This window comes from Alternaria infectoria (assembly GCF_024043175.1).
Source record: "Alternaria infectoria strain BMP 0036 chromosome Unknown scaffold_19, whole genome shotgun sequence".
Classification (NCBI taxonomy): Eukaryota; Fungi; Ascomycota; class Dothideomycetes; order Pleosporales; family Pleosporaceae; genus Alternaria; species Alternaria infectoria.
This window is the reverse complement of record NW_026250708.1, coordinates 308,327-335,735: the sequence shown is the minus strand read 5'-3', so window position 1 is coordinate 335,735 and position 27,409 is coordinate 308,327. Positions and strand designations below refer to the sequence as shown.

General features: G+C 54.6%; 9 protein-coding genes across 9 annotated transcripts; 6 read left to right on the top strand and 3 right to left on the bottom strand.

Annotated features, from left to right (window-relative positions):
* Positions 1 to 1,231: 1,231 nt before the first annotated feature.
* On the bottom strand, positions 1,232 to 3,050 carry J4E92_008877 (uncharacterized protein; the record flags this gene model as incomplete). Its single annotated transcript, XM_051500227.1, has 3 exons — positions 1,232 to 1,997; positions 2,043 to 2,478; positions 2,525 to 3,050. The coding sequence occupies 3 exons, from the start codon at positions 3,048 to 3,050 to the stop codon at positions 1,232 to 1,234; spliced, it is 1,728 nt and encodes a 575-aa protein (XP_051349615.1).
* Positions 3,051 to 4,098: 1,048 nt separating this feature from the next.
* J4E92_008876 (uncharacterized protein) lies at positions 4,099 to 4,850 on the bottom strand (the record flags this gene model as incomplete). Its single annotated transcript, XM_051500226.1, has 2 exons — positions 4,099 to 4,434; positions 4,842 to 4,850. The coding sequence occupies 2 exons, from the start codon at positions 4,848 to 4,850 to the stop codon at positions 4,099 to 4,101; spliced, it is 345 nt and encodes a 114-aa protein (XP_051349614.1).
* Positions 4,851 to 5,013: 163 nt separating this feature from the next.
* J4E92_008875 (uncharacterized protein) lies at positions 5,014 to 6,158 on the top strand (the record flags this gene model as incomplete). Its single annotated transcript, XM_051500225.1, has 3 exons — positions 5,014 to 5,280; positions 5,332 to 5,667; positions 5,721 to 6,158. The coding sequence occupies 3 exons, from the start codon at positions 5,014 to 5,016 to the stop codon at positions 6,156 to 6,158; spliced, it is 1,041 nt and encodes a 346-aa protein (XP_051349613.1).
* Positions 6,159 to 7,139: 981 nt separating this feature from the next.
* J4E92_008874 (uncharacterized protein) lies at positions 7,140 to 9,197 on the top strand (the record flags this gene model as incomplete). Its single annotated transcript, XM_051500224.1, has 4 exons — positions 7,140 to 8,037; positions 8,088 to 8,860; positions 8,918 to 8,979; positions 9,029 to 9,197. 4 exons carry the CDS (start codon positions 7,140 to 7,142, stop codon positions 9,195 to 9,197), a joined length of 1,902 nt encoding a protein of 633 aa, XP_051349612.1.
* Positions 9,198 to 10,171: 974 nt separating this feature from the next.
* On the top strand, positions 10,172 to 12,427 carry J4E92_008873 (uncharacterized protein; the record flags this gene model as incomplete). Its single annotated transcript, XM_051500223.1, has 1 exon — positions 10,172 to 12,427. The coding sequence occupies one exon, from the start codon at positions 10,172 to 10,174 to the stop codon at positions 12,425 to 12,427; it is 2,256 nt and encodes a 751-aa protein (XP_051349611.1).
* A 1,517-nt stretch (positions 12,428 to 13,944) lies between these two features.
* J4E92_008872 (uncharacterized protein) lies at positions 13,945 to 16,374 on the bottom strand (the record flags this gene model as incomplete). The annotated part of the gene is made up of 7 exons (XM_051500222.1): positions 13,945 to 14,091; positions 14,143 to 14,348; positions 14,398 to 14,476; positions 14,528 to 15,898; positions 16,067 to 16,220; positions 16,267 to 16,288; positions 16,344 to 16,374. 7 exons carry the CDS (start codon positions 16,372 to 16,374, stop codon positions 13,945 to 13,947), a joined length of 2,010 nt encoding a protein of 669 aa, XP_051349610.1.
* A 1,077-nt stretch (positions 16,375 to 17,451) lies between these two features.
* Positions 17,452 to 20,760, top strand: J4E92_008871 (uncharacterized protein; the record flags this gene model as incomplete). Its single annotated transcript, XM_051500221.1, has 3 exons — positions 17,452 to 17,949; positions 18,001 to 18,217; positions 18,275 to 20,760. 3 exons carry the CDS (start codon positions 17,452 to 17,454, stop codon positions 20,758 to 20,760), a joined length of 3,201 nt encoding a protein of 1,066 aa, XP_051349609.1.
* A 938-nt stretch (positions 20,761 to 21,698) lies between these two features.
* On the top strand, positions 21,699 to 23,801 carry J4E92_008870 (uncharacterized protein; the record flags this gene model as incomplete). The annotated part of the gene is made up of 2 exons (XM_051500220.1): positions 21,699 to 22,336; positions 22,388 to 23,801. 2 exons carry the CDS (start codon positions 21,699 to 21,701, stop codon positions 23,799 to 23,801), a joined length of 2,052 nt encoding a protein of 683 aa, XP_051349608.1.
* Positions 23,802 to 24,623: 822 nt separating this feature from the next.
* Positions 24,624 to 27,319, top strand: VPH1 (H(+)-transporting V0 sector ATPase subunit a; the record flags this gene model as incomplete). The annotated part of the gene is made up of 3 exons (XM_051500219.1): positions 24,624 to 24,752; positions 24,838 to 26,929; positions 26,982 to 27,319. 3 exons carry the CDS (start codon positions 24,624 to 24,626, stop codon positions 27,317 to 27,319), a joined length of 2,559 nt encoding a protein of 852 aa, XP_051349607.1.
* Between the last annotated feature and the right edge of the window lie 90 nt (positions 27,320 to 27,409).

The following is a 27,409-nucleotide window of genomic DNA, read 5'->3' as shown; positions in this document are numbered from 1 at the left end:
TTTCCCCCCATCCGCCGGCTCCGTCCATTCCTCCACCACAACCTCGTCGTCGATATCAGCCGGAAAACGTGGTGTGACACAATATGGTCTGTGTTTCGCCAGATACTCTCTCGCTCTACCCCAGTTATGTCGTGCGTACTTGGGGATCTGGATAACTAGTCCGGTTTCAGTCTTGTAATTGCCGTAAACGCATACCTCGCCACCGGCTGCGGCACTCAGAATCTTAGTCTGCCCGTCTAGGTACACGAAGATGGAGCCGCGGACGAGGTGTAAGTATTCTGTGTGCTGGGTGTGGAAGTGGAGGCCTGATGTCCATTTTGAGTGGCGGGGGAGGGAGATTGTTGTTTTGGACAAGGGTTGAGTGGGAGAGGGAGGGGAGATGGGGATATGGTAGGTTACTGCTGAGGGCCCTGGACGGATGACGGGTTGGGTTCCGGGGGGAAGAGGGTCTAAGATTGTAGGGGAGGGCATGGGTTTGGAGCGATGGAAACGCCTGGGCATCTCGGCTGGATTTGCGGCGTGTCGTGGTATAGGTTGAATTTCTTTGAATAGAGACCAGAGAAAAGGTGGTGGAAATGGAGATGTAATCTCGAGTTATGCAACGTGTAGTGTATTCTCTGTGGAATGATTCAAGTCGAGGCCCTGCGATAACTGTGCCGCAATGTAGTGGGGTAGCTATACAACATATATGTTGAAGTGTAGTCTGGCTGCCTAAGCATACTGTGTGCTAATCAGCAAGGGGCGGCTGACGTTCGTTAGGTACCTAGGTACTGTAAGACAAGCGGAACAAGTCCGCACCTGTAGCGACATGTAAGCCACTGTACAGAGCTCTAGCGTACCAAACTCTAGATCTTGTTGGCGACAAGGGCGCAAGCATAGTAATATTTATGTTTAGATTGATATCAGTATGTGGTAGTGGTAATGCTTGTACAAAGCTGTTGATAACACAAACGCCTCCCTTCATCCCATCCATGTTCCCTCCAAAAGCTCCAAGGCAAAAATGCCATACATATGATATGTCCAATACGCCATGGTACATATCTCATCAGTCAGACGCCGCGATAAGTATAAGCAAGACACCGCTCCTTTATCTAACCAAGTCGCCATGCTAGAACGATCAAGAAAGAAGCAGTAGTAGTAGCCAGGCAAGAGAGGTAAGCTATGCATTTGAACGCCGGAAAACAGTATTCAAAAAGGAGGAAGAAAGAGAGAAAGACTAGAGGTGAGCAAATTATTCGCTGTCTCCCTCAATCTCCTCTTCTTTCCCACCAGCAGTAATGGCAATGCGCTTCTTGGGCTCGCCCCACATTTGCTGTCGAACCTTCTTCTTCTGGTCGTCTCTGAGAGTCTTCAAAAACCCATATGTACCCGTCAGATCATTCAATTGCTGGTCCAGACCAAAGCTGTTGCTCTGCGCAGCGCGGATGAGAGGACTGATGAGGTTCTTGCGTGCTTTGTCTAGCTGGTCCCTGACTGAATGAATGATTTGGATATGCACTTTCAGTTCCGATTTGTTGATGAGTGTCGATGCGCGCACGTCTTTGAGTAGCTTGAGATTCTTTTCGTACTTTTTGATCTTCATCTTGTTGTTGATGGAGGTGCGCCACATGGAAGCGAGAAATTCATCTTTGCGGTTTGCGAGCGAGTCTTCTTCTTTGGCAACGGAGCGGTGGAGGTTGTGGAATTGGCGGTCTACACTCTCGAAGAGTTGGAAGAGGACGTCTGCGCGCGCGAGCTCGTTCGCAATGTTCTCCTCTAAAGTGGTCAGGAGGTAGTCGAACGTGCGCTGCAGAGTAGCTTTCGACCGCTGTTGCGTAGTGTGTCCAAGGATATCGTTGACGACACGGCCGACGGCTGTAGCTTCGCCGTTCCGCTCAAGCAGGCCAATCGCGTTGAGGCCGCCGTGGACATTGTCGATGACTGTATCAATCATGCCAACCTTTGGGCCCTGAATACTTGCTAACTCTCGCTTGGCCCACTCCATAGTAATGAGGATGCTACAGTTATCAGTAGGTGTACGAGGTCAAGAAGGCTATACCTACGAGTCCATGTCGCCATCTACGTTGGTAAAGAAGCTAGTAATCTTCTCGGATAGGATCCTGAGACTATCGCCCAGGTCGTCTAGCTGATCGATGATAACAGGCGACGCAGACATGTTAGTCGCACGGACGCTCTCTCCCAGGTCTTGCACGGCGATACTGGCGTCTGCGAGCTCGCGCGACCGTGGAATGACACTCTCTGAAGCGTATAGCAAAGGCTCGAACTGTTTCGCCATGCTGGCGACGTTTGCGACATCAGGAATAAGACTGGCTTGCCAGGGATGCAGTAATAGGTAAGACATCAAAAGAGTCGCGACAGTAAAGATGAGGTTGGCTCTTGACCTCGTAAAGATGTGAAGGCCACTCGCGAAAGTGGTGATTGTATCTTCGATGGGCGCTGTACGGAACTTAGCTTCTCCTCTGTACGCAAAGCGCATGACTATGGCTGTCAGTATAAACAGCGCGCATTGATTCGCGTTACTTACAGCCCTCGACTGGCCCGTCGTCATGTTGCGACAACGTCGATTCGGTCCCCGCCAATGCGCCCGCGCTCGCTTGCGGCTCCTCCTCCGGGCTCTGTAGTCGCGACGCGATGTTGGTCGACATGTATCTCTGTTCCTCCTCGGGAATGGGTTCTGGGCTGGTGCGCGGTGTCTGCTTGTAGGGCGACTCCGGCAGTGGTATGCGCGAGGGTGTGACGTCGCGATCGGTGCGGTACTCAAACGGCGACTTGGACGGGCTGTTGCGCATGGCGCTTTCACCAAGCAGCGACTTTCTGTACCAGTGATTGCTGGATTGCGACTTTTGCCATGCTGGTGGCGCCCATGGCCCGTCCGACTCGGTTTCACTGTCGACCTCGTCCTGGGGCACGCTCCAGCGCGACGAATGCATGTTGGAGCGCCCGCTGTAGGCCGAGTGCATGCTGCGCTCCGGGTCGAAGGCTTCGAGCGACGCGCTCAGCGACGGGATGTCGTGCTCGTATAAGCTCCCGCGATCGGTTGTGTCCATCATGGTTTGCGCGCAGTCGCTGGTGGCGGAGGAATGGGAGGAATGGGCGGGATGGGAAGGCCGGTTCGCCGTCTCAGCTATGCGGTACTACGGGCGTGTCGAGGCTCTGGCGGGCACATGGGAGTACCCTTGTGACGCGTGAATCGGGGCAGGAACAGTGCAGGTGGTGGGTGCCTAGCGCTTTGGTCAAGACAGAGTCGAGAGGGAATGCGATCATGGTGGAGGAGCCCACAGAGAGTCCCCGTATACCGCCGATAAGCTAGCCCGCCTATGCGAGCGCATCTAATCGCCCGTGTGCTGTCCAGGGCTGCAGTGGGGTGAAACGGAGTGGCTGGGAGCTGAGTCTTGATTGGCTGTCGTCCATCCGGGCTAGTGCGGGGAAAGCGCGACCGCGACCCCGTGACGCCCTGCAGCACGCATTCCGTACCCTTGCAGCCCACCATGCCCGTCCGAGTGGTGACGATAACATTAAGCAGCAAGCCCTTGGTCTTTACGTCCTCAAGCTTTCGAGTAGAGTCCAACATCACTCATTGCGAAGGGTGCGCATTGCGGAGTTGCTGCCCTCCGATTGGCTGTCATCGCTGTGGAGCAACACTGCGGGACGGGGGCGAGCGACTGACTTACATGACATGCACCATACTGGGTACTAGCTCCATCTAAGGTAGCAGTGACCAATGAGCAATGCCCGACGATCAATGCAAAGGAAGAGTGCAGTCAAGCAAGAAACAAACCTGTCGCCAGTTCTAGATGGCATGGACGGACAAGTGGGGACAAAAGCAATGCCATCTCACAGGTGCAAGGTGTATACATCGACTTGAACCATTTTCCACGTACTCCTGCCAGAAGTAGTGTAGAACGGTTGGATGGGTGGCCCTTCCATTGACGACCTTTTCGAATGTGACGTTTGTACTATTCTTTCCGTATTCGAAGAATCCGATGATGGTGTGCACCTTGCGTTTGGTTTCCTGACTATCTTTGTTGCGGCTATTGTGGTACTTGGTGTGATTCGTCTCCACCTTGGCTTTCTTGAAGAAGTTCGAGACCTGCTTAACTATACAGTGCCAACTTCTTCGCCGGTGATCTGGTAAGTGTCCCTTCGACGCGCATTGGCTAGTCCAGTGTCGTCGTTCGTGGGAGAAGGAAATGGATCGTCACCCTCAGGATAGTGTACGACAGTGTATTCCTCGTCGAATTTCAACTTGACGAAAGGGACTAGCTTCTGGTTCCAGTCAGTGGCAATATTGGCTGCTGAGAAAGGCAGCGTGCTCAAGAGGGATTCGATCAACCGCTTCTTCTGGGGCTTGGAGAGCTTGTCGTTGGAGAATGCGAGAGAGTACTGATACAGGTCTGGATCCGGCTTGACCCCCTTGAGCTCGAAGAAATTGATCTACAGCACGATAGGTCTTCCTCACGTCAGGTCATGTTGTGTTCGTTGAGTGAAAGCAGAGGCTGATGGAGCGATTTGGTACAAGTGACTTGAGAGTAGAGAAGAGATAAAGCGTAGGATATTTGTTGTGAGATCGTGACTGCTACAAGAGCGATGGACTGACGGGCAACTGAAATCTTTCGACAACTGGACGCGGCAGGCTCAACTCAACACCAAACAGCAAATGGCCATGGCGTCTGTCTCACCGGTTCCTTCCGCCCATGTGTAACGCTCTCTACGAATCAGCTCGTTCTGCGGCAGTCGCAACCCAACCTGCACCGGGGAGGTATACGCTGCATCATGTATTGTAGTTTTGCAGCATGCAATGTATTGAAGGCCTTCAGGGTACATCTTGAGTAAAGGCGCACATGTAGCATCTTGGATCTGGCAACATCAAATCATAGCGGTGAGTTGCCGAACACGCTGTAATCGATCTGGGGTAAAGGCAAACTGCGCACGGACGTTGTAGCGCGACATCGGCTTGAATATTCGGCGTCACTTTGCAAGAACATCACCAAGCCGCCTCCACAACACAACACAATGCCGCCACGATTGAACGTCCCCGCAATCACGCGCTCGATCGCGTTCCGACCAAGGCCTCAGGCTCACTGGCCTGCTCGGTCAGCGCTTCGAATGGCGCCGTCGCAATGCCGCCTCTACTCAGATCAAACCAAGCCTCCCGCCGCCGACCGATCGAAGCGAGAGGACGCAAAGCCGATTGAACATGTCTCGGAAGAAGCAGCCTCGATGGCCAAGACAATGGGAGAGGATGGTCCCGACCTCAACCAGGGCACACCGATTGAAGATGTGGGGTCATCCACAGCAAACATGGCAAGGCGAAATCTGACAGTGTGCTAGGTAGTCAAGGGAGACAAAGAGGCGCAACAGAACTTGCCCAAGGTGATGCAGGACAAGCTCAACTCGCAAAAGCCCAAGACGACGCCGAACATGGCACCCAAGGGCTCGCGGTCCTATTCGACAATGACGACACAGTCAAGTGGGAACAACGGCGTGGACATGGGTCTCGTAGACTTCCAGGCTGCCTCCAAAGCACCCACGACACCAGGACTCAAGTATGAGATGCCCACTCTGCCGCTGCCCAAGGACGGCCATGTCAAGCATCGCCACGATCCCGTAGTCGACCAGGTCACCAATCTGCTCATGCGACACGGCAAGAAGAGCGTTGCGGAGCGAGTAGGTCAGCCAGCCTTGAATCACAGCCTACAAACAACTGACATGACTTGAAGAACATGGCGCTGATCTTGCAACACCTTCGGACGTCACCAGTTCCCACCATTAACCCAGCACGACCTCTGCTTCCTGGCGCGCCGCCACCATCGCATCTACCCCTCAACCCTGTGCTTTACCTTACCCTCGCCATTGACTCTGTCTCGCCTCTGATGCGCATCCGAAGTCAGCGTGGCGCTGCTGGAGGTGGTGTTGCCCTTCAGATCCCCGTTCCGCTGGGTCAAAGGCAACGGCGACGTTCGGCTATCCAGTGGATCCTGGCCGCAGCTTCTAAGCGGAGGAATATGGGCAGTGGAAAAGGCAGCTTTGCCCAGCGTATTGCGCAGGAGCTCATTGCTGTAGTACAGGGCACGAGCGGCATCTGGGACAGGCGCAATGCTATTCATAAGCTTGGTGTTGCTGCACGAGCTAACATTGTTCTGCCCAGGAAGAGGTAGACTGCTGTTAGTTAGGGAGCCTCCATGTATAATATATTTATTGATGCCTGCACTCATATGCATCTCTTTTCGCCTTACGTCGGTTGATTCGGGAATGATGAGGTAACTTTCATTGTTCTTTTAGCTAGATCGCAGGAAGCTCCACATGAGAATCCATGGATGGAGCGACTGCCAACACAGCACAGCCACACCCTGGGCTGCGTCACTAATCGCCAAGCATCATATGAAAGATGCGCGCTGCTGTTGAACTGCTCAGATATGCGTGCGCCTTGATAAACCAAGACTAAGAAGAACCTATCGCAAAGGCTTTCAATATCCACGCGTTGCTGCCTATTCATACCAGAATCGTCACTCATCCCTGCGTCAGCGGCGTGGCAGTCTCTGGTGATCTTCGCCTGCCAAGCGCTGCCAAATCGCCAGATGTTGAGGGAGGGGTTTCATGCCCACTTCGCATCGCCTGGACCAAGAGCACCCGCGACCATCGACGCGCGCTGACTGTTCGTGCATAGCTTCACCGTCTGCTGCTCGCGCTTTGACTTCCACATGTCGTCCGCCTCCATCAACCTGCTAGGGAACAACTTGTTCTCCGACAGCGGTTAGCTACACTGTATACTACGGTTCGGCCCGCCATCGCTTTCAGCTACTGCCAGCTGCTACAGTCTTTGGAATTGCTACCCCACCGCTGCTATTAGTCCATCCCATCACGCGCTCACCCCACATCTTTCCAGACGACTGCGCTCGGGACTGCATCGCTGCTATTTGTAGCCCCTTCACCCGACAGCACACAGCACCGCCTATGATGCCATAGCGCGACGCCAATTGATACCTTAATCACTTCTGCTACCCCGCGAGCACGACCGCGTTCTACTACCAAACTTCCACTCCGACCAGCCGCCAGCCTCACTCACTTACTCCACTTACTCCACAGCCCGCACTCCACACGCGACTCCGTGTCTTCTCGTCCAGTTGCACACCGCCACCATGGCGTCACTCGAAGCTGCTATTGACGAGGAAATGAGAGAGGTCGTCAAGATTCTCGAAGGCAACCAAAAGCCCGGCGCACGACGCGCAGAGAGCCCAGCTGCGCGCGCGCAAAGTCCTGGCTCCGCTGCCTCGCCCATTCGCAGCATGCTGGACGTCGACTCGCCGGCCCAGCGTAGGAGCTCCAGCCGAGGCAGCACTGGTATCCCCTTCGCCATGCCCTCGTCACCGCGTCGCGTGAACCCCGAATCGGCGTACAAATTCGAAATGCTGCCCTCCATCGACGCACATGCCATGCCTAAGCGAGTCTCGCAGGGTGGCAAGCTGGATGCCGCTGCGAAGCCGCGTGCCATGTCCTCTGTCTATGGCAACTCCAGCGGCTTCCTGGGCAATTCCAGGGATAGGCACAACTCCGCGAGTGGGCCCTTGGGCAGATCCAAGTCTGGCTCTCCGGGACCAGGCCGATCTGCCTCTCCAGTAACGCGCATGGCGAACCCGACACCGGCCGCACCCACATCGAACAACACCTTCGTCACAGACTCGGGCAAGCGCATTGACATGGACAAGGCATATCGCAAACTGAACGACTCTGCTTTGGCACAATCTGAGGGCGGATTGTCCTCACTACCGAATCGCAAGGGTGTTGATCCCGTGAAGGGCACTGCCACTGCGCCCGGCGGGGGCGTGCGCCTTGCGACAGACGACGACGGCGAAGATAGTGCTGCTGTCGAGAGTAGTGACAATGCTTCGGATAGTTCAGATTGGGAAGATGGGTGGAACAAAACCAAGGAGAGAAAACGAGGCAGGCAGCGGTCGAGAAAGTCGTCTGGAGGCACCGACAGCATGGGCAGAGAAGTCATCACTGCTAAGAGCCTGCTGGCTGCTGCCGAGCAAGAGCGTAAGTGTTGCAAACAAGATCGACTTGTACATCTCACTAACTCCACACAGGGCGAGATGTCGCCGTTTCCTACAAAGTACGATCATTACTAGACCCCAACATAAACATTACTGGCCCCAACGGGGAGAGGATATCGAGGAAGGGTTCGTCGGGAGTGGTACATCCCCATACCAGTTTTGACCAGGGCGGGTCTGGTCTTTCGACCCCAGTTCATTCAGACCACGAGGATGAGCTTGCCGAGATCAAATCAGCCCAGCAGCTTTCGCTGAACATCTCACCTATCCAATCCAGCCCAGAGGCCCACCGCTGTGTTCGACAAATAATCCGGGGCGACTACGTTCAGTTTGCTGAAGACGCGAAGAACGGATTGAGAAGACAGCGTGTGTATCTGGTGTCTACTGATTTAAGTGACGAAGCAGCCTATGCTTTGGAGTGGACCATCGGCACCGTTTTGCGAGATGGCGACACTCTACTCGCCGTCTATGCCGTCGATGAGGAAACTGGAGTCGCAACCACGGATGCTTCAGGTGCACCTATCAGTCAAGGTACTACCGGACGGCAGGAATCTGATCATCTCAAACGGACGCTGTCGAACCATGACGGGTTGCCAGCCACAAGACCTGGCTTCTCCGCGCTATCCAGCTCCATAATGGCTACCGAGGCCAACGTGAAAAATATGGGAAAGGCGGAGAAAGACAGGTACCAGGCATGCGTAGAGGTGTCGGACCGGTGCGTCAAGCTGCTAAGGAAGACCCGGCTGCAAGTGCGTGCCGTCGTTGAGGTGTTTCACTGCAAGAGCCCCAAGCACATGATTACTGAAGTGGTAAGATTTCGATCTGGCATCTAGTATTGGAGCGGTTTGCTGACAGCCGTTGAATAGATTGACTTCTTGGAACCTACCCTGGTGATCCTGGGGTCGCGAGGCCGCAACGCGTTGAAAGGGTGAGCTGATCTTTACAAATATTACGCGCGCAATTTCTAACTACGGCAGTGTTCTTCTCGGATCGTTCAGTAACTACCTTGTAACCAAGTCGTCGGTACCAGTCATGGTTGCACGGAAACGGCTCCGGAAACACAGCAAATACAAACGGCAGAACGTCCGGATGTCGAACGTGATCGCAGGCTCCAATGACAGGCTCGCAAATGCAAAGATCGATTGATGCCCGTTTGGAAATTTGTCAATTCGCGTTTTGGGGGGTGTTTTGGTCCGGCGGGTGGCTGCCATCGCAAGCCTGAGATTTGAGTTTCCAAAACGTGAGCGGTTTGGCCGGCAGCATCACGTGCCTGGCTTGGTAATGGCTGGAGTCTGGGTTCTGTTTCTCACAACACATGTATCTCTACACAGATCGGGGAGTCAATCTCGTGCCGCGAGTCTATTTATATCCAGATCGTGCTCAGGCACAGCATGCTTCAGCATCCTTCCGCGCTGGGACGATCCATGGTAGGGCTTAGCCTCATCATGACTTGACCGTTCAACTTCGCATCTCTGCTGCATCATGATCACTCTCCGCTAGAACAAGTTTGTCCGGAAAATTACGTACCGTGTGAAATTGCAGGAGGGTGCATACCATATTGCTTTTTTCCTTCTAGAACTTCTAGCGCGGCATGTCGAGTCCGCAACCAGGCGTTTACCGGAACAAATCCATGAGTCTGCATGTTTCAGCTCGTGTTTTTTCTTTTGCAGTCGCGACTGCCCCTTCCGAAAGATTGCGACGTCACCTGCTTTGCACCTGCGAGGACCGTGCGGACCCGTAATTGTACCCGAACATCTGGATCGCTCAAACTTTACTATACCCAACTACGCCTTATGCATCCTAACGTATCGTCAAAAGCCAGCCAAGCCTTCATCATACCCCGCAAATACGCAATGCGGTAGCAGGTGCGCGAGGGCCCGCTTGTGGCGCCAGTGGGCTGACGGAAAACGTTCATGCATGGCACCGTCCTCTCAGCTTGTCTACCGCTGGCCCCAAGACCAGAGCACGGCTTTGCGCCGGCGCTCTTGGGTGCAGAAGGAGGGATCATGGGTCATGAAGGGAGAGCGAGGCCATCGTAGTCAAAAAGGTCTGGGTGCCTTGTACAAGAGACCAGTCACATCATCGAACACCAACAGTCTTCCTTTCAAGCTCGCTGGATAATGTATTTTCCCATGGCTTTGTCAACATCATTTCAGTACTACTCTCGTTTCGGACAGTGCAACTTCCTGGACATCGACGAAGACGAGCTGGATACTTCGAGTCTCACTACACGGAGTGTCAAATCTGGTGCACGAGAGAGTTTGATCAATCAGCACAGATGGACGGCGCCGTCGTTCACCACCAACATCAATGCGACTACCCTCTTGGCCAATATCAGCCGTCTAGCACCGGCACTCACCAAGGAGTTTGTTCCCAAGGACCACCTGGAGGCCACTTTCCCCTTCCGGTTGATCAACGACGTCGAGTTCCGTGGCGAGGAAGAGTCGTATATCGCACTCAGCTACTGCAGGAAATCGTTCACTCTGAACGCACCGAGAAGAGTCGTTACACCGGTCGGAGATCTTCCTTTTGGATGGCAAAAGGAAATTGAGCAGTTCCCGCTACCGACTGGTGCGGCATTATTCGAGGCTGTCATCAGAGAAAAGAACAAGGGCGAAGGGTTGTGGTTCGACCAAGTTTGCCTTGAACAAGAGGATGAGAGCGAGAGGACAGGGGTTGCTGGTGCTATCGATGTCGTTTACAAGAATGCAAGAGCGGTCGTCGTGGCAATAGACGACATTGCCATCACGCCAGAGGAGGAACAATTTCTACGCTACTACGTCGAGCAATACAGCTACTCCCAGGTGCCTTCGGGCCAGCAACCAAATGCAGGACTTACTCCGCCTCTCATGGAGCAGTTCAGCCCGCTCAAGACTTTCCTGGAACGAATACTCAGCTCTGAGTGGTTTGATCGCGCTTGGTGCGCCCACGAGATGAAGATGGGACGAAGCCACGTTTTCTTGGTACCTTGCTTACGGCACTACGAGGATGAGGTCCAGACAATCGTACGATTTACCGGAGAGTTCTTCACTCACTTACTGGTTCTTGCCAGTGAGCTCACAACCTTCACACACCCAGTCTCGATGAAGATCCGTTCGCTTCTCGCGTTCTTCCAGGAGCTCGATACACTAAGTGCACATGGCCAAGGCACATTGCAGAGACCGGATACTCCACACGATCAATCTCCAACGATGCAATCGTTTACGTCATTGGTTGCGGAAACCTTTCGCATGAGAGCCGGTGGTAATCCAAGATTACCCGAGTACATGCGAAGGCTTGACGCAAACCGGGACAAAACCGCTATCGCTTTGAACGCTTCAGGCCTACCTCTAGCACTTGCTCCTCCAGGTCCGTTCTCGAGACCGAACATCGAAGACGAATGCCTCCGGTCACTACTACTCGTCGGTATCGCGGCGCGAGATCCTGTTGCACTTTGCACAACTGGCACACCACTTCAACTACACGACGGGTCAGTCTCATGGCTGTGCCGTCCAACCTCCCTGGACACCAACGCGGCCCGGCCCCCACCCCCACGCTTCTCAAGCCAAGCAAGTCAGATTGTTCAAGCCTCAGACGGCCGAGCCGAGTATGCGCAGCTAGATCTTATCTTCCTTGATCTACCACACCGAACACAACCCAGCCCGTCTTTTCCCGCACATGTTGTGCGAGCGCGTACAATCATCGATCTATGTGTTCAGTACCAGATACCAGGAACAGGATTGTGGAACTTCTCACACGCACCTCACCACCCACGAACACCAGCTTTACGCAACATCTTCATCCAAACACTGGCTTGCGTACTGAGCTGCGGCTCACACTGGCTACTAGAAGTCTCGACAAGCCTCCAGGAGCCAAACGAACCTCGACTGGAGCCCTACAGTATCGAGATGCTGCTGAACCCTCATCTCATCTTACAAAACTACATGGTTCTTACAGAAGGCCGAGCAGCCTTCTCATCGCTCGTCCACTTCCTCTCTAAACTAATCACATCGGGAATACCCTGGCCCTCAGGCGCTTCCGAGCGCACACACGGCCCTTTAATCATCTCCGCGCCCTCTTCATCATCATCGACATACGACTACACCGGCGCACCACTCTCAAGCGGCAAAGCCATTATCTTCGCTCCCTTTGAACACTCCAAGACGCTCCTCATCGCCGTTCCCGAAGTCGTCAAGGGGACGGAGTATTCCCCGTTAGCCCGCGGTTGGATCTTAACCAGCATGAACCCCTTCACTGGCAGCCCCAAGCCGACAGTCAGCTGGACACTACAGTCCAAAGGCGCCATCTTCGGAGACATCAACTTCACTACGAGACTAGCAGGCAGTGGCGCTATGGACGTCAGGAATCACAGGGTTTACGGTCCTTTGCGTCGTTGATACCTGGTGCTGTAACACTTCTTTCCCTTTTCTTTTGGGCGTTTTACTGGGCACTTGGTTTTGGGTTATACCTCGGATAGACTGGATAGACGGATAGGATTGGATTGGATGGCTTGATGACACTTTAGATTGATGTGATAGATAGACCTTTTTGGGCGCGAGCCCTTTAGATTGATGTGCTGCGGCTCATCGAGCCGCTATGAATGTATTGTATATTATCAGATTATCTGCATGTTTTCGACGACCTGCCACAATGTCTCCCACTGCATTTGAGTTGAGTTGACTTCACATATCCTTCACCACGTGCATAATCACGATCGGCGAATGCTCGTCCCACCCCAACCCCTCCATGCTGCACATCAACCAAGAAAAGCTATTCCACGCGTCACATCATGCATCCGTCGCTCACATTCCACCCCTGCTCACCTACATACTCGTCAGAATGGGTGTATCCACACCACAAGCACGACTCAACACCCACCACGATCCTCCGACCCTCGTCACCACACCTGCACCCCTATTCCCACATACCCACTTCCCTCCTCGCAACCTCTGCATGCCACCCCCGCCGACCATCAAACAGCCCACTCCAAAATCCTAGCCACGATCTATACCCTTCCCCCACGTTGCTTTTTCCCCAAACCCGTTATCTCGAAACGTCTCTACCCCACCATGTTTACTTTTTCCTCCATCCGCCAGCGTCTGCCTCAGCACTCGGTTGACGGACCGAATCCTTCGACCAGGCTACGCAAGGCTTCGTAAGCCACGATATGCACGCCCTTGACATGTATGCTTGTTGATGTGTGTTTTACGATTCAGTAGATTCACGATGCGAGATATACGCTAGGGGCGTTTCAGATCCTTCTATGCAGGCTGAGAGGGCTTCTGTGCATGATTGTGAGATGAGGTCACATAAGAAAGAAAAAGAAATATAGATGCTGTGCGGTTGGGGTGTTGTGATACCGAGATGCGATTGGTGGTGCTGTCGAAAGGTTGGGATGCGATTGGTTGTGGTGGCGTTATGCAGATGCCTACGACCTTGCGTGCTTGAGGACGATAGGGCTGGCGTGGCTGGCGTGGCTCTCGTGAGTACTATCCGGACGATCAAACATCAGTATCTTGCAATCCAGGTAGCTGGAAACATGCAGAGCGATGTTTCAGGTCGTTTTGTAGTTGAGGTCGTTTCTTTTGGCGTGGTGTTGAGCGTCACGATGGTGAGCCGAGGTTGTTATGCTGAACGCCGAGTGAGGATCTGTTTGTAGGCAAGGTCATGGTGTGAGAGAGGGCACAAGGAATGGCCAGAGTTCGTGTCGCATGTCGCAGCATACATGTGGCTGAAGATTGATGAGTGGATACGTCCTGAGCTGATGTATACTTCAACCTCAAAATACCTAGGTAGTTTTGTAGAATACGACACGAAATCAAGATTTGACAATAGTTATTATGGCTACATTGCCTTTGGATACTACGACTTTCGTATTTTCAAGCTAATGTAGACTTCAGAGCTCCAGTTCAGCTCATGTGCTCTCCGCACCCAAAGGCGCAAGCTCGTTGACGATGAAGTCACGTGCGGAATATAGGTTGGTGGAGCCATACACCACTCTTCTTTGCTGACCAGCACCCGCAGCGCTGGTTCGTTGTGACCATGCCTGGAGGTTGCCAAACTATGGAGATGTTAGAACATGTCTTGGATGCATGTGTAATTGGCTACTCACCTCGTCCATACTGCCGCCTCCCACTGGGAAGACGAGGGCTTCTGTGTAGCCTTGCCGTCTTTGTCCGAAAGAGGCTTCAATACCGCGTGAGACAGTGCCTTGGTTGCGTGATTGACTGGCTGGCGGTATGGTTCCACGCGCGTTCGCTGACCGGGGATCGAAGTAAAGCCACGATTCGATCTTGTTGAGCGCACTGGAAGTCGCGTCTAGAAAGGCATTAGCATAATTTCTGATATGCCCAGGGATGTCGCTCACTTTGAGGATCGGAAATGGCCTCCACGACTTTGGTGAGAGTCAGGTCTTTGTTGGCTGGCAAGTAACTCTTAATGCCGGACTAGAGGATGCCACATTAGTCGTTGTCCCATATAAAGGTCTATGAACCTACCAATACACCTTCCAGATTAGGCGTTCCGAGACCGGCTTCCTTGAACTTGTCGGTAACGCGACTGCCTAAACTCGAAAAGCCGCCGAAAAGGTTCGACGACGTCGTCTGGGCAGGTTGTGCAGGCGCGGAGCTGAGCATTGTCATGCGCGTGATCTGGCGGACTGTCTTGACGTATGCCACGGCAGTTGTATCGCATCCAGCTTGTTCCAGAGCTTGTGTGAAGCTGTCGAGCTCGTTGCGCGATAGGTCGTCAGAGGTGGTGAGATACCACTGTAGGAACAGGCGCAGCTTGTCGTAGGGGTCGTTTCCTTTATCTGCGGCTTTGATTATCTCCATTATTGTTGCTTTGGTGGCCTTTCCAAGCTCTTCTTCGAGCTGGAAGAATTCGTCTAGCTTCCTCTGCTTGATGCCATCCATGACAGACTCCAGCATGCTCATGTGACTCTCAATGGTAGCCTTGCGATCACGGAGCTCGGGCAGCATGGATATGGCGCCTTTCAGATGAGCTGCAAACTGGGTCTCTACGTCGTCGAGAGAGTTGGAGCCTGTGGTTTTCGTGATCTTCTCCGCGTCTGCTGTGTACTTGGTCCATTCGTTTGTGACGTCTTCCGCTACTTGAGGGAACGGCTGGGCCGCGTTGCGTTTCCAGAAGTAGTCACTCGCAGTCAAATCGTACGTCTGCTTCTTGGAACCACTCTCTGGCTTCTCCTTGTCGTTTGGCACAGTAACGGTGACTTTGTTGAGGGAAAAGTCTAGCACGTCGTAGACAAGACTTTGGTATATCCAGGAGTGGCTGAACATGGGGTTGAGGTCGATGTTGCGGTCGACAATGATGAGGACGGGACGAGACGCTGTGTTGGCGGAGAAGAGGTTCTCCTTGCTGTTGAGGATGTGGTCGCGCAGCTTTCGATCGAGCTTTGCAGCGATATCAGAAGCAGCGCCTCCAGTTGGGCATCGTATGATGGGTACGACGGCCATGGTGACGACGACAGAGAAAAGGCCTGAGACAATGCGGTCGATCAGCTCGTCCAGCTCCTGGTCCGACGTCTTCGGGCTGTTGATTTTTCGATACGCATCTTCGATGTTCAGGGAGAACTGGTCGCTGTCTAGGGTGACAAAGTTGAGATACTGGTCGTACAGCTGGGCAATATTCTCGGCAGCTCCTGGCGACGCAGCAATCTGACTACCCCAGTCTTCCAGGAGTGTTCGGGGGACGCTTGAGAGGAAGTTGAGGTATATCGGAGTGTACAGGCTATCGTTGAGGTCCTTGGTGACTAGCGCGAGGTTCTCGGCGGTGGGGGCGATCAAATACACGCCTGGCGTGTCGGGTATGGGGCTGCGCTTGGAGGCCAGGTTGAAGTGTACAGTGACCTGTGTGTTCTCAGTATATGATTCGTATACCAACACCTCATAGGAAAATCTGAACACCGTGGAGCCTACATTGACGCTGAGCCTGCACGTTTGCTCTTGTTTGAGTCGATGTAGGCTCCACGGTCTTCAGATTCCACCGTGAATGGGGTGCTCAGGATTTGGTCCTACCCCAGCTGCCCTCAGGTCGTTCATGCGTAGAACTGCTGATATCACATTCCTTGCCTGTGTATCGAGGACTAGGACCTTCCATTCGATATCGGAGGTATTCGCGGTTGCGCTGGCATCTTCGGGAGCATCGACATCGTGGATGGGGGCATTGAGGCTTTCTGGGTTAGCGGTGCCGTCGTTGAAGCGGTTTCAGCACTCACTTCAGTATGCGCTTGATCGCAGCTATCACGTGCTGTCAGTGCTATTCCAGCGTCTCAAAGAAAGTCGCATCGCATACCAATCTGGCGATCCCGCAGTGAGAGAGCCATTGTTTCCGTGCTGGCACCCGCCTCTTGTTAAATTAAGTGCATGCGCAGAGGGACATGAAAGAGCGTGAGACGTACGCGAATACCAGAGTGCACAAAGAAGATAGTGTGGCGCGTCTGCCTGCCCGCGCTCCTTCCACGGTTGCTGTCCCGGCCTTTGGTGATGCAGCTCGAGCTTGCCCGCCGCCCCACTGGGGGCTAGCGCGACGCGCTACTTGGCGGCCAGGCGACCTTTGAAAACGGGCTCGCCCCTTCGCTGCGCTCCCTCGCTCTTCAACTCACCTCGCCCACGACACCCAAATCATCCCCTTCTTCCCTCTTGACACTCATGCTACTTCTCAGTGAACTCTCGCCCACCTAATAAGGGCATCTGATTCTGAGGCTAGATTCAACCTTCGGGTCCTTGCTTTGGGGGAAGTGCGCGCTCAGGCTGGCGGCGGCGTTTGTGAGGAAGGCTTGCGTTGTGGAGGGCAGAGTGACAATCATCTTCGATTTCTGCTACTAATACAGCTCCATCTTCGATTCGACGCGCTGCGCATCAGGGAGTCTGGCCGGAGAGAACTGCCCGCCGCTGTCGCTGTCGCAGACATACAACACGTGCTGTGCTCTGGTGCGCGCAAACGTACGTCAAGTGACGCGCCCAGCAGTGGGCTCCTCATCGCATAATACGCGAGGCAAAGTGCCATCTCCATAAAAGCCGTATCTACTGTACGCATCGTGGACTGGGCGACACGGCATCGCGGGCGTCGGGACACGAGTACTGCCTTGTGAGCCAGGTCTGTTGCATCTCCCACCACATCCGAGGGCCTGCGACCTGCGACGGCCTTCAGACAGCACAACAGCACTACCGCCCGAACCGGAAGTTTTATCGACCTTTTCTCCCATCCCCGAATCGGCAACCCTTCACACTTGTGACTCTGCGCCAGTCCATTTGGCGCCTAGTGCTGCTGCATAGTCGCCTAATTCATTCCGTTCGCTGGTTTCAGACACTTGTGCGTCATCCGCCAATCACACCCCTGCAGTTGCAGCTGACAGCTGACACTTTGGCCAGCCAAGAAAATCCTCTTCACCAGCCACAACATGGCGGCTAATCACGTGCCGAGTGACCAGGTGCCTCTGCAAGGCCAGAACGTCTACACCGACCCGTCATATCAGCACCTCTTCCCTGGTGTCGACCGCTACGGCACCCCTTCATGGGATGCCCAGTTACATCAACACTCGGCGCTGCCACCTAATACCTCAGCCCAGAGCTGGCACCATGGGGCTTACGCACAACAACCCTTTAGCGGCAGCAGCCAAGCATACACCACTCAATCACATGGTCTTCGCACCGCGTCGCCGTATCAGTATGGACAGTTTGGCCAGCAAAGCTCCTTGGGCGGTTACGGACAGCAATCGAATGTCGACCCATCGCTAGGCATGGATCCCAATGCTATTCGACAGCAGCAACAGTCGCCATACCCTATGCCCATGCGAACTCAAACTCCCCAGGGCCACGCAAGTACCGTGACACCACAAGCTCTGCAGCACAACACGCCCTCGCTGCAACAAGCCCGCCCTACTGCATCTCCTTATCAAGTAAGCCTCACCATTGCCTCCTGTCATCTATCAAATGCTAATTCTCTAAAGGCACCGAAGACCTTGGCAGACAACTTTGCTCAACAGCGTGCATCTGCTACGTTTGCAAAGCCAGTACCCGTGCCTGAATATGACATGCCAAAGGGAAGGAAGTCGGGGGGTCTCTACGTTCTAGACCAGGCTGCACTAGCAAAAGCTACCAATTCTACTCCTCTGAACAAGTTTGTGACATTGGGCAACGAACCTTTTCATCTCGCAACCAATAGAAGTAAGCCTGAATATACTACAAATATTGCGCTTGAAGCATCCTCTAACATGTGCACAGCTGCGCTCCCCGTCTACGTCCCTCGGCAATCGCTCAAAGACCTGAAGAAGGCTGGTGCCGACAGCAAGAAGCTTCGTGCAAGTCTCTCGGCTGCCAAGTCTCAGTCGAGAGCCTTCAAATCCACAAAGAAGCCTACGAGGCAGGCGAGCGATAGTGAAAGTACTACCGACTCATCGGATTACGATAGTGACTCTTCAGAAGAAGAGGAGATGCCCATTCCAGACACAAGACCAGATGATCCTGATGCGGCTGTTCGTTATGATGTCGTCAAAGCTACATGGCATCCCTCTTCGTCTTCGCCTAGTTCTGACAAGATCAAAAACAGCATGCGCGAGGTATGGGAAGTACTCGACACAATCCATAAGCGGTGGCGAGCCGACAGCAAAGCTGTGACGGAAGCGGAGGAACAGAAGAAGCTAGGTGAGCTGCCCGTGCTGAAAAGCCGGGTAACCAGTCAGCGTGACCTGCTTAAGTCTGCCCTTCAAGCTGCGCTTGAGCACTCTCATCCCGATGTGCTATATCAATTGGGACTGATCAAGCCTTTCTTGTATATGTGCTATCAGTTTCTGGCAAACCGGTTCAAAATTAAGGACTACGATGGACCTTTGTCTGCGGTCATATACGAAGTGCTCTCTCGATGTGGTACCTTGACTCCTGAGCTCCTTGAAGAGACTAGGCTAGGAAAGGCACTTGTTTCGATGAAGAAACACGCAAATGACAAGCACAAAGCTTTCATACAACAAATCATAGATGGTGCTTCCGCAAATTCCAAAAAGGCCAAGGCAAGCTCGCCGCCACGAAGCGAGCCCACAGAAAACAAGGGCATCAAACGACCTGCGCCAGATGCTGCGAGCCGATCGTCGACCGAGAACCCTTTGACGAAGAAACCAAAGGCACCCGACGCTCCTGTGAACGCTGTCAAGAAGGATCTCGCGTCCACTTTGGCTTCGAGGTCTGCAACCACTGGTTCCAACACAACAGCACAGAAGCGACCTGGCGAAAGGGCGGCACCGGCGCCTGCTCCCGTCAAGACCCGTGTTAGTCAAGTTACCAACAAGCCCTCGGGCATCTTTGCCTCGCTCAACGCGGCAAGTAAGAAGTCGGCGCCTGCACCAGCCCCCGCGAAGGCTGCTGCGCCTAAAGCTGCCGTCCCCGCGCCGAAAGACAAGAAACCAGCGGCAACGACGACGTCGAAGCCCGCATTTTCGTTTGCTCAAACGATGGCCTCACTCCAGAAGTCAAAAGAGCCAGAAGCTGCGCCAGTCAAATCCGAGAAGCCAGTTCCAGCGGAAACACAGGAAGAGAAGGCGAAGCGTCTACGGAAGGAAGCCCGGAGACATCTTCGCGTTACGTGGCGGCCTGAGACGTCACTGGTGGAGGTCAAGTACTTTGATCACGAGGCGGATGACGAAGAGATGGACAACAAGGGCGACAATCTTGTTCGGGACGCCGGTGACCTCGGTGGAGAAGGACACATGTTCAAGCAGCACAAGGAGCTTGATCTCGACGACGACGATGAGGAGATGGATTTCGACAGCCGATCATGGCCCCCGCCGTCTCAAGTCGACTTCAGCGTGGTGCCTCAAGACGAGCGCCAGCGCAATTACGCGCCTTACGGTGGCGGAGAGAAAGAGCCGTCGTGCCCTGAGAAGGAGGCCAACGTACAGCGCGAGAACGGTACATTAATGGTCTACTACTCAAGTCCTGACGACATCCCACCGTCACCCCAAGAGCCGGTGGAACAAGGGCAAGACAACACATCGACTGGCACCGTGGTCAGTTTCGGTACTCCGCCCGATATAGTAAAGAACAGGTGCCCACAAGCGCCAATGTCTGCAGGTGTACCCGACTTTAGTCAATTGGAGAACATAATCAAACAGCTTTCCGGAACCAGTCAACCGCCTGCCGCTACTCCGGCTCCTGTCGAACAGGCTTACACGCCGCCTCCTGCGTCAACAGCTGCTCCATTCGACCCCGCTGGCCTTCAGACCATACTCAACTCCATCAGCAATGGCCAAGCCCCTCCTCAGCCCCCACCTGTGTCTTTCCCGATGCAGCCACCACCACAGCAGCCAGGCATGCCCCTGGATATTGCTGCACTCATTGCCAACATGCAGGCAGCAACAGGCGGCGCTCTTCCTCCACCACCACCTCTCCCAACTGGCTTCCCTCCGTTCCCATTCGCTTTCCCACCCCAGCCTCAGCAGCCTGAAGCTGCAGCATGGACTCCACAGATGCAGGATGCGTCCACCTACCAACCCCAGATGCAGCCGCAGTACAACCAGCAGACGAACGGTGGCACCAAGCGGCTACGCGATGAGGGCAACGGCAACGGCAACAACGATCGCAACCAGGGAAAGCGGCCCAAGAATCGCGGAGATCACAAGCCTCACAAGGTCCTGGCATGCAAGTTCTTTGCCAAGGGTCTTTGCAACAAAGGCGAAAACTGCACCTACATTCACGACCCCAAGATGATCGGGCAATGATGTCGTTGCAAAAGCTGCGGTGTCTCTTGGAGGAATATGGTGGATCTGTATAACAAGCGCTTTCCTTTCTTCTTCATGTTTTCCTAGTTGTCATTCGAGCATATGCATGCATACCCCGGGCGGTTGGCCTGCCCACGCGCGCAGGCCGGAGCATTCACAGGCGTTTGTTAGTAGCGCAGCATTTGAAGGGCGCAAATAGGGATAGTTATGGATATGGGTGGGACGCATCTCTACGGAGACATGGATGGGTTAGGAGTGGTATGTGTCGGATGATAGTAATTGTGCAGATGGATAGCATCCTCATTCTATTCACACATACTTGCATTTTATTGATCTGTTACTTGGTGTCGCAATGCTACCTAGAGTGATGACGCGCCCTTGGGGAATGGACTAAATGTTCAGCTGCAGTGGAGTCGATAGCGTTCGCTCGCAGCCTGGAACCTGCAGCTCTGGCCCAAACAGTTTCAAGGCTGCATGTTTGAGAAAAGCAATCACATGGTAAACGACTGAAGCACTCGGCGCCCTCCTTTTGATGATTGTCTTTTCCGCACCATTCTGTGCCTGATCATCGCCTTTGTCCTGGTTCCGAGACGTGTTGTTGTGGAGTAGCGCGCATCAACCGGTTCCGCGCTGACCAGGCTTTCCCGCAACGGCAAGCTCCGTCATATCTTTTCACAGGCATCAGACATCATCCAACCTTGGCCGATCCGATTCCAGCCCTCCGTCCAACACTCGCCCTCGCCCATCACCACCGCAATCGCTGCACTCGCTGCACCCTCTGGACCCGCACCCCCGGCGCTTCCCACGTCGCTGGCCTCTTCTTCCCGGACCTTCTCCGCTGCCGAGTCATCGCTCCGCCGTACACGAGCCGATCCACGACCACCCCACGCCCACGACATCGCGCCTCCATCGTCCGCCACTACCCAGACCCCGCAATCATGGCTCCCGCCCGCAAGAGGACCACCAACATCGCGCGTCGCAGGCGGACGGATGACGAGGATGAGAGCCAGTCGGTGGCAACCCTTGCCGACGACTCGCAGAGCGACGCTTCCCTGCTGAGCGATGTCGACGAGGACGCCGACGCCGACAACAGCGACCTCAGCGAAGTCGACAGCGCGCCCTGCCTCACACAAGGAAAGCCCAAGCGGAAAGCAAACGGGGCGCGTGATGCAAAAGCCCGGCAGGATGCAAGCAATCGCCAACCCTCGCCGCCCATCGCCCGCTCCGATGTGGCCTTTTCCACCATGAAGGAGACGGAGATCATGATGAATGGCTTGAAGATTGGCGAGGACGGAAAGGACGCGGAAGTGGTCGACTTTGAGACGGGCGTGGCAGCAGTGGAAGCCGCACCCGCCGTTGGTGCGCCGCAATCGCGGGCAGAGACGCTGGCGGAGCGGCGGCGGCGGGAGCATGAGGAGTACAAGAAGAAGCGCGACTCGGATCCCGCCTTCATCCCCAACCGCGGCGCCTTCTTCATGCACGACTCACGGCATGCTCCTGGTCAGAATGGCTTCAGGCCCGCAGGCCGTGGGCGTGGGCGGGGTGCTCCCATCGGCGGGCCCTTTTCCCCAGCCAAGTACGTACAGACCCGGAGAGCATGGAGGCATTCAACTAACACGTGCTCTAGCATGCGGCCGCAGCCACAGGAAGCCACGGATTCCCCCTGGCAGCACGACCTCCACGAGACCGTCAATGCGCCCGGCTCTCACGCTCACGCCGGACACCATCCTTCCAATGGTCCCATGTTCGCATCGAGAGTGCCGCCAGGCCCTAGCCAAAAGCCACCGCCAGCTCGCAACTTCTCCACCACGACGCATACACACAATGCCATGGTACGCGTCTTCCTGCCCAACATGAAGGGCCCTATACACTTCCAGAACGTCCCCATAAAGTCGCACACTCGTCTGCCCAACCACCGGCCACCCCTCCGCCGCGACAAGCCGGTCCGCATATCACTACCCCCGGCTCCACCGCGCTACATCTTCCCCACAACAGAGCGCTCCTTCATCTTCATTCCACGCGCCCTACGACCGAACCAACAAGGCTTCGGCCGGGGTCGCGGTCGATTTGGATCCTTTGGCGGAGGCTTCTCAAGCAGACGGACAAGCGCGTACGGAGGCAGTGTATACTCGCCAAGTGTGGCCATGAGCAGGCGGTCGTCTATTGCCCGCGAGATGGGCCGGGACAACCTCGTCTCTCCGGCTGGTTCCATTATGTCACGTAACGGTGGCTTCGTTGATCCCAGTCGTCCTGTCGTGCGCCTCCCGCCTGGTGGCCCTCGGATGCCCAATGGACCGTCCATGATCTCGCCCACACACGGCGCTGTGCAGCCACCTTACCCTCTCCCGCAGAAGCCTACCTACCGGGAGAACTGGCAGGGTTCACTTCCGATGCACCAGCCCCGCCCGCAGAAGACTGTCTCTGTTGCTGGTATCGAATCGCCTGCATCTATGAGCTTCAACCCCCCGCAACAACAAGAGCAGCAACCCTTCCACCAGCAAGTTCCCGCGCACATCAATGGAGCTGCTCCTGCGGTCGAGCAGCCATACTATCAGCATGGACGTCACCCTTCGTACCCAAGCCAAGTGTCAACCGGCACACCCAACATTCCCGAACGAGCCATCCACGCTCCCGCATTCCAGCCTTATGCGCAGCCTGGCTTCCAGCCACAAGCCTTCGTGCCACAGGGATACTACTATCCTCAAAACGGCGCCCAGCCCCAATACATGGCCCCTGCCGGCATGGTCCCAATGTTCGTTCCTGGTGCCCAGCAGCCTGGCTATGTCATGCCCGTGTCTGCTCCTCCTCCTCCCGCGGCTCCACCAGCACCTGCTGGCCCTCCCAACATGGTGGCTTACGAGCAAAACGGCATGACATACTACGTGGATTCCGCCTCACTTTACCCAGCGCCGCCGGTAGAGAATTATGCTCAGCCTAGCTATGCCGTTCCTGGAATGGGAGGCATGATGACACCCGGCCCGGACGGCGCCTACTACTACCCTCAGCAGATGCAGCCCGCGCCATTCTACCCGCAACAATAGACGACTAGATCCTTGCCGCCCACGTCCCATCTCACAATCGCTCTGCTTATCGGTTTTGCATTTCGACATGTTACGTCCAACTATACAGTTCCTTCCTTGCAGTCGAGCATGGCGCATCTGGCTTTCGATTGGGATATTTGGTGTTCTAGGCGAAGCACATTCGACAGCGTAACTTGGTTCTTTCCCTCGGTCACGACAGCAAGCGACACAAAAACATTCATATTATCAAATGTACTGGCGGGCATCGGTCTTTTCTCAGCTGCTTACGATGTGACTCTTTTACACAAGAGATGATCTGCTTACGTTTGCATGGTGTTCTGCGTCTTGCGTTCGGTGGCTGTATCTTTCTTAGTCTGGATATTTCTACTCTGTCCTAATAAAGCCAAACTTTGATTCCTCGTCATTTGATATTCCGGTCTTCTCCTGGCTTCTTGCATTATGGCAAGCAGCACTGTATCGGGGTGGGAGGGACGTCCAGCAGGCGAATGCCTGTGCAAGGCTTTGTTGCTCGCCAACTACTTAGATAAATAAATATTGGTTTCACCACCACGATCTCGCGATGGCGAACAACATCAGATCTCATTGTTGCTTGTATTGCTTGTGAATTGCTTTTAGATGGTGAATGGGTGTGGTTGGCATGGATGCAGTAGCGGGGCTTGGCGCGTCAAGACGCTAAGAGCTGGCACTGGGTTCGCCGCATCATCATCGCGCAGGCGTTCGAGGCAGCTCTCGCTCCATCAACCTCCATCTCGCATAACCCGCCCCCATCGAATTCCGGGACAAGCACACCTCCCCCGAAGTCTTGTCTCCCGATCCGCCATCATGGCGCCCAACAAGGACACCATGTTCCGCTCCGCGGACATGTCCTTAACCCAGCTGTACATTGCCAACGAGATTGGCCGCGAGGTCGTCTCAGGCCTCGGAGAGCTTGGTGTCATGGACTTTAGAGATGTGAGCACAGGCAGACGTGTTCTGGAGCTTCTCTGGCAGCTCTGGGACGGATGTGATGGCATGGGAAGCTGACAAGATGTGCTAGCTCAACGCCGATACGACCGCCTTCCAACGTACTTTCACCCAGGAGATTCGCCGCCTCGATAACGTGGAACGCCAGCTCCGCTACTTTCGCGCCCAGATGGAGAAGTCGGACATCTCGATGCGCTCCATCTACGACTTCAACAACCCCTTCACTGCGCCTTCCGCCTCCGAGATTGACGAGCTCGCGGACAAGAGCCAGAGCTTGGAGCAGAGAATCTCTTCGTTGAACGAGAGCTACGAGACCCTGAAGAAGCGCGAGGTGGAGCTCACAGAGTGGCGATGGGTGTTGAGAGAGGCTGGTGGCTTCTTCGACCGGGCCCGTGGTCAGACTGAGCAGATTAGGGACTCTGTTGATGATGACGACGCGCCGCTGCTCCAGGATGTTGAGCAGAACGGACAGGGTGACACGGGTGCCGAGCGCTCTTTCACCGTCATGAACATCGGTTTCGTCGCTGGTGTCATTCCCCGCGAACGCATTGCCGCGTTCGAGCGCATCCTGTGGCGTACTCTCCGCGGTAACTTGTACATGAACCAGTCGGAGATCCCCGAGGCCATCATCAACCCGGAGAACAACGAGGAAACCAACAAGAACGTCTTCATCATCTTCGCGCACGGCAAGGAGATCATCGCAAAGATCCGCAAGATCTCAGAGTCGCTCGGCGCCGACCTCTACAGCGTGGACGAGAACAGCGAACTCCGCCGCGACCAGATTCGCGAAGTCAACACCCGCCTGAGTGACTTGGCTAGCGTCCTGAAGAACACCAAGTCCACCCTCGATGCCGAGTTGACCGCGATAGGACGCAACCTCGCAGCTTGGATGGTCGTCATCAAGAAAGAGAAGGCTACCTATGAGACGCTGAATAAATTTTCCTACGACCACCAGCGCAAGACGCTCATTGCTGAGGCATGGGCCCCTACCAACTCCCTCGGTCTGATCAAGTCGACCCTGTCAGATGTCAACGAGCGTGCTGGCCTGTCAGTTCCCACCATTGTCAACCAGATCAAGACCACCAAGACGCCACCAACATACTTCAAGTCGAACAGGTTCACAGTGGGTTTCCAGACCATCATCGATGCCTACGGAACGATCAAGTACCGCGAGGTCAACCCTGCGCTGCCAGCCATCGTTACATTTCCCTTCATGTTCGCTGTCATGTTCGGTGATGCCGGACACGGTGTCATTATGCTTCTCGCAGCTTGCGCCATGATCTACTTCGAGAAGCGACTTGAGCGCAGCAAGCTCGATGAGTTGTTCTCCATGATGTTCTACGGTCGTTACATTGTCTTCATGATGGGTCTCTTCTCCATCTACACCGGTCTTCTATACTGCGACGCTTTCTCTCTCGGACTGCCCTGGTTCAAGTCTATGTGGGTGTGGGACAAGGACGGCAAGGGCCCAACCTCGAGCCGTGTGGAAGGTTACACCTACCCCTTCGGTCTGGACTACCGCTGGCACGACACCGAGAATGATCTGCTGTTCTCCAACAGTTACAAGATGAAGCTCAGTATCTTGCTCGGTTGGACCCACATGACCTTCTCCCTGATGTGGTCGCTTGTCAACGCTCGCTACTTCAAGACCAAGATTGACATCTGGGGTAACTTCGTTCCCGGTATGATCTTCTTCCAGTCCATCTTCGGTTACCTCGCCTTTACCATTGTGTACAAATGGTGCATCGACTGGCCTGCGCGTGGCGAGAGCCCGCCCAGTCTGCTCAACATGTTGATCTACATGTTCTTGAGTCCCGGTACACTCGAGTCTGGCACCCAGCCGCTCTACCCTCATCAAGCAGGCATTCAAGTGGTTCTCCTCTTGTTGGCGCTTGCTTGCGTTCCCGTTCTGCTCTTCCTCAAGCCGTTCTACCTTCGATACGAGCACAACAAGGCTCGCGCAATGGGCTACCGCGGCATCGGCGAGAACTCGCGAGTTAGCGCGCTCGACGACGACGATGAGAACGGTCATGCCAACGGACGTGACAGCTACGGAGATGACGACGATGGCATTGCCATGATCACCCAGGACATTGGCCACGGCGAAGAGCATGAGGAGTTTGAGTTCAGTGAAGTCATGATCCACCAAGTCATTCACACCATCGGTAAGTTCCCTCCATTTGAACCTTGAACGACATTCACTAACAACTTTCTCAGAATTCTGCCTCAACTGTGTCTCCCACACAGCCTCGTACCTCCGTCTCTGGGCCCTCTCCCTCGCCCATCAACGTCTCTCCATCGTCCTCTGGGAAATGACCATGAAGAACGCCTTTGCCTTCACCGGTGTCGGCGGCGCCTTCATCATGGTCTTTGTCTTTTACTTCTGGTTCGCACTCACCGTCGCTGTGCTGTGTGTCATGGAGGGTACAAGTGCCATGTTGCATTCGCTGCGTCTGCACTGGGTCGAGGCTATGAGCAAGCATTTCATCGGTGATGGTGTGGCGTTTGAACCGTTTAGCTTCAAGCAGTTGCTTGAGGATGAGCCTGTAGAGTAGTTGGCTGTTTTGTTTTGTGCAATGTCTTTCCTTTTGTTTTTCTAGTTTGGTGTGCTGCTGTAGGAATATGATGAGAGTAATTGTGCATTG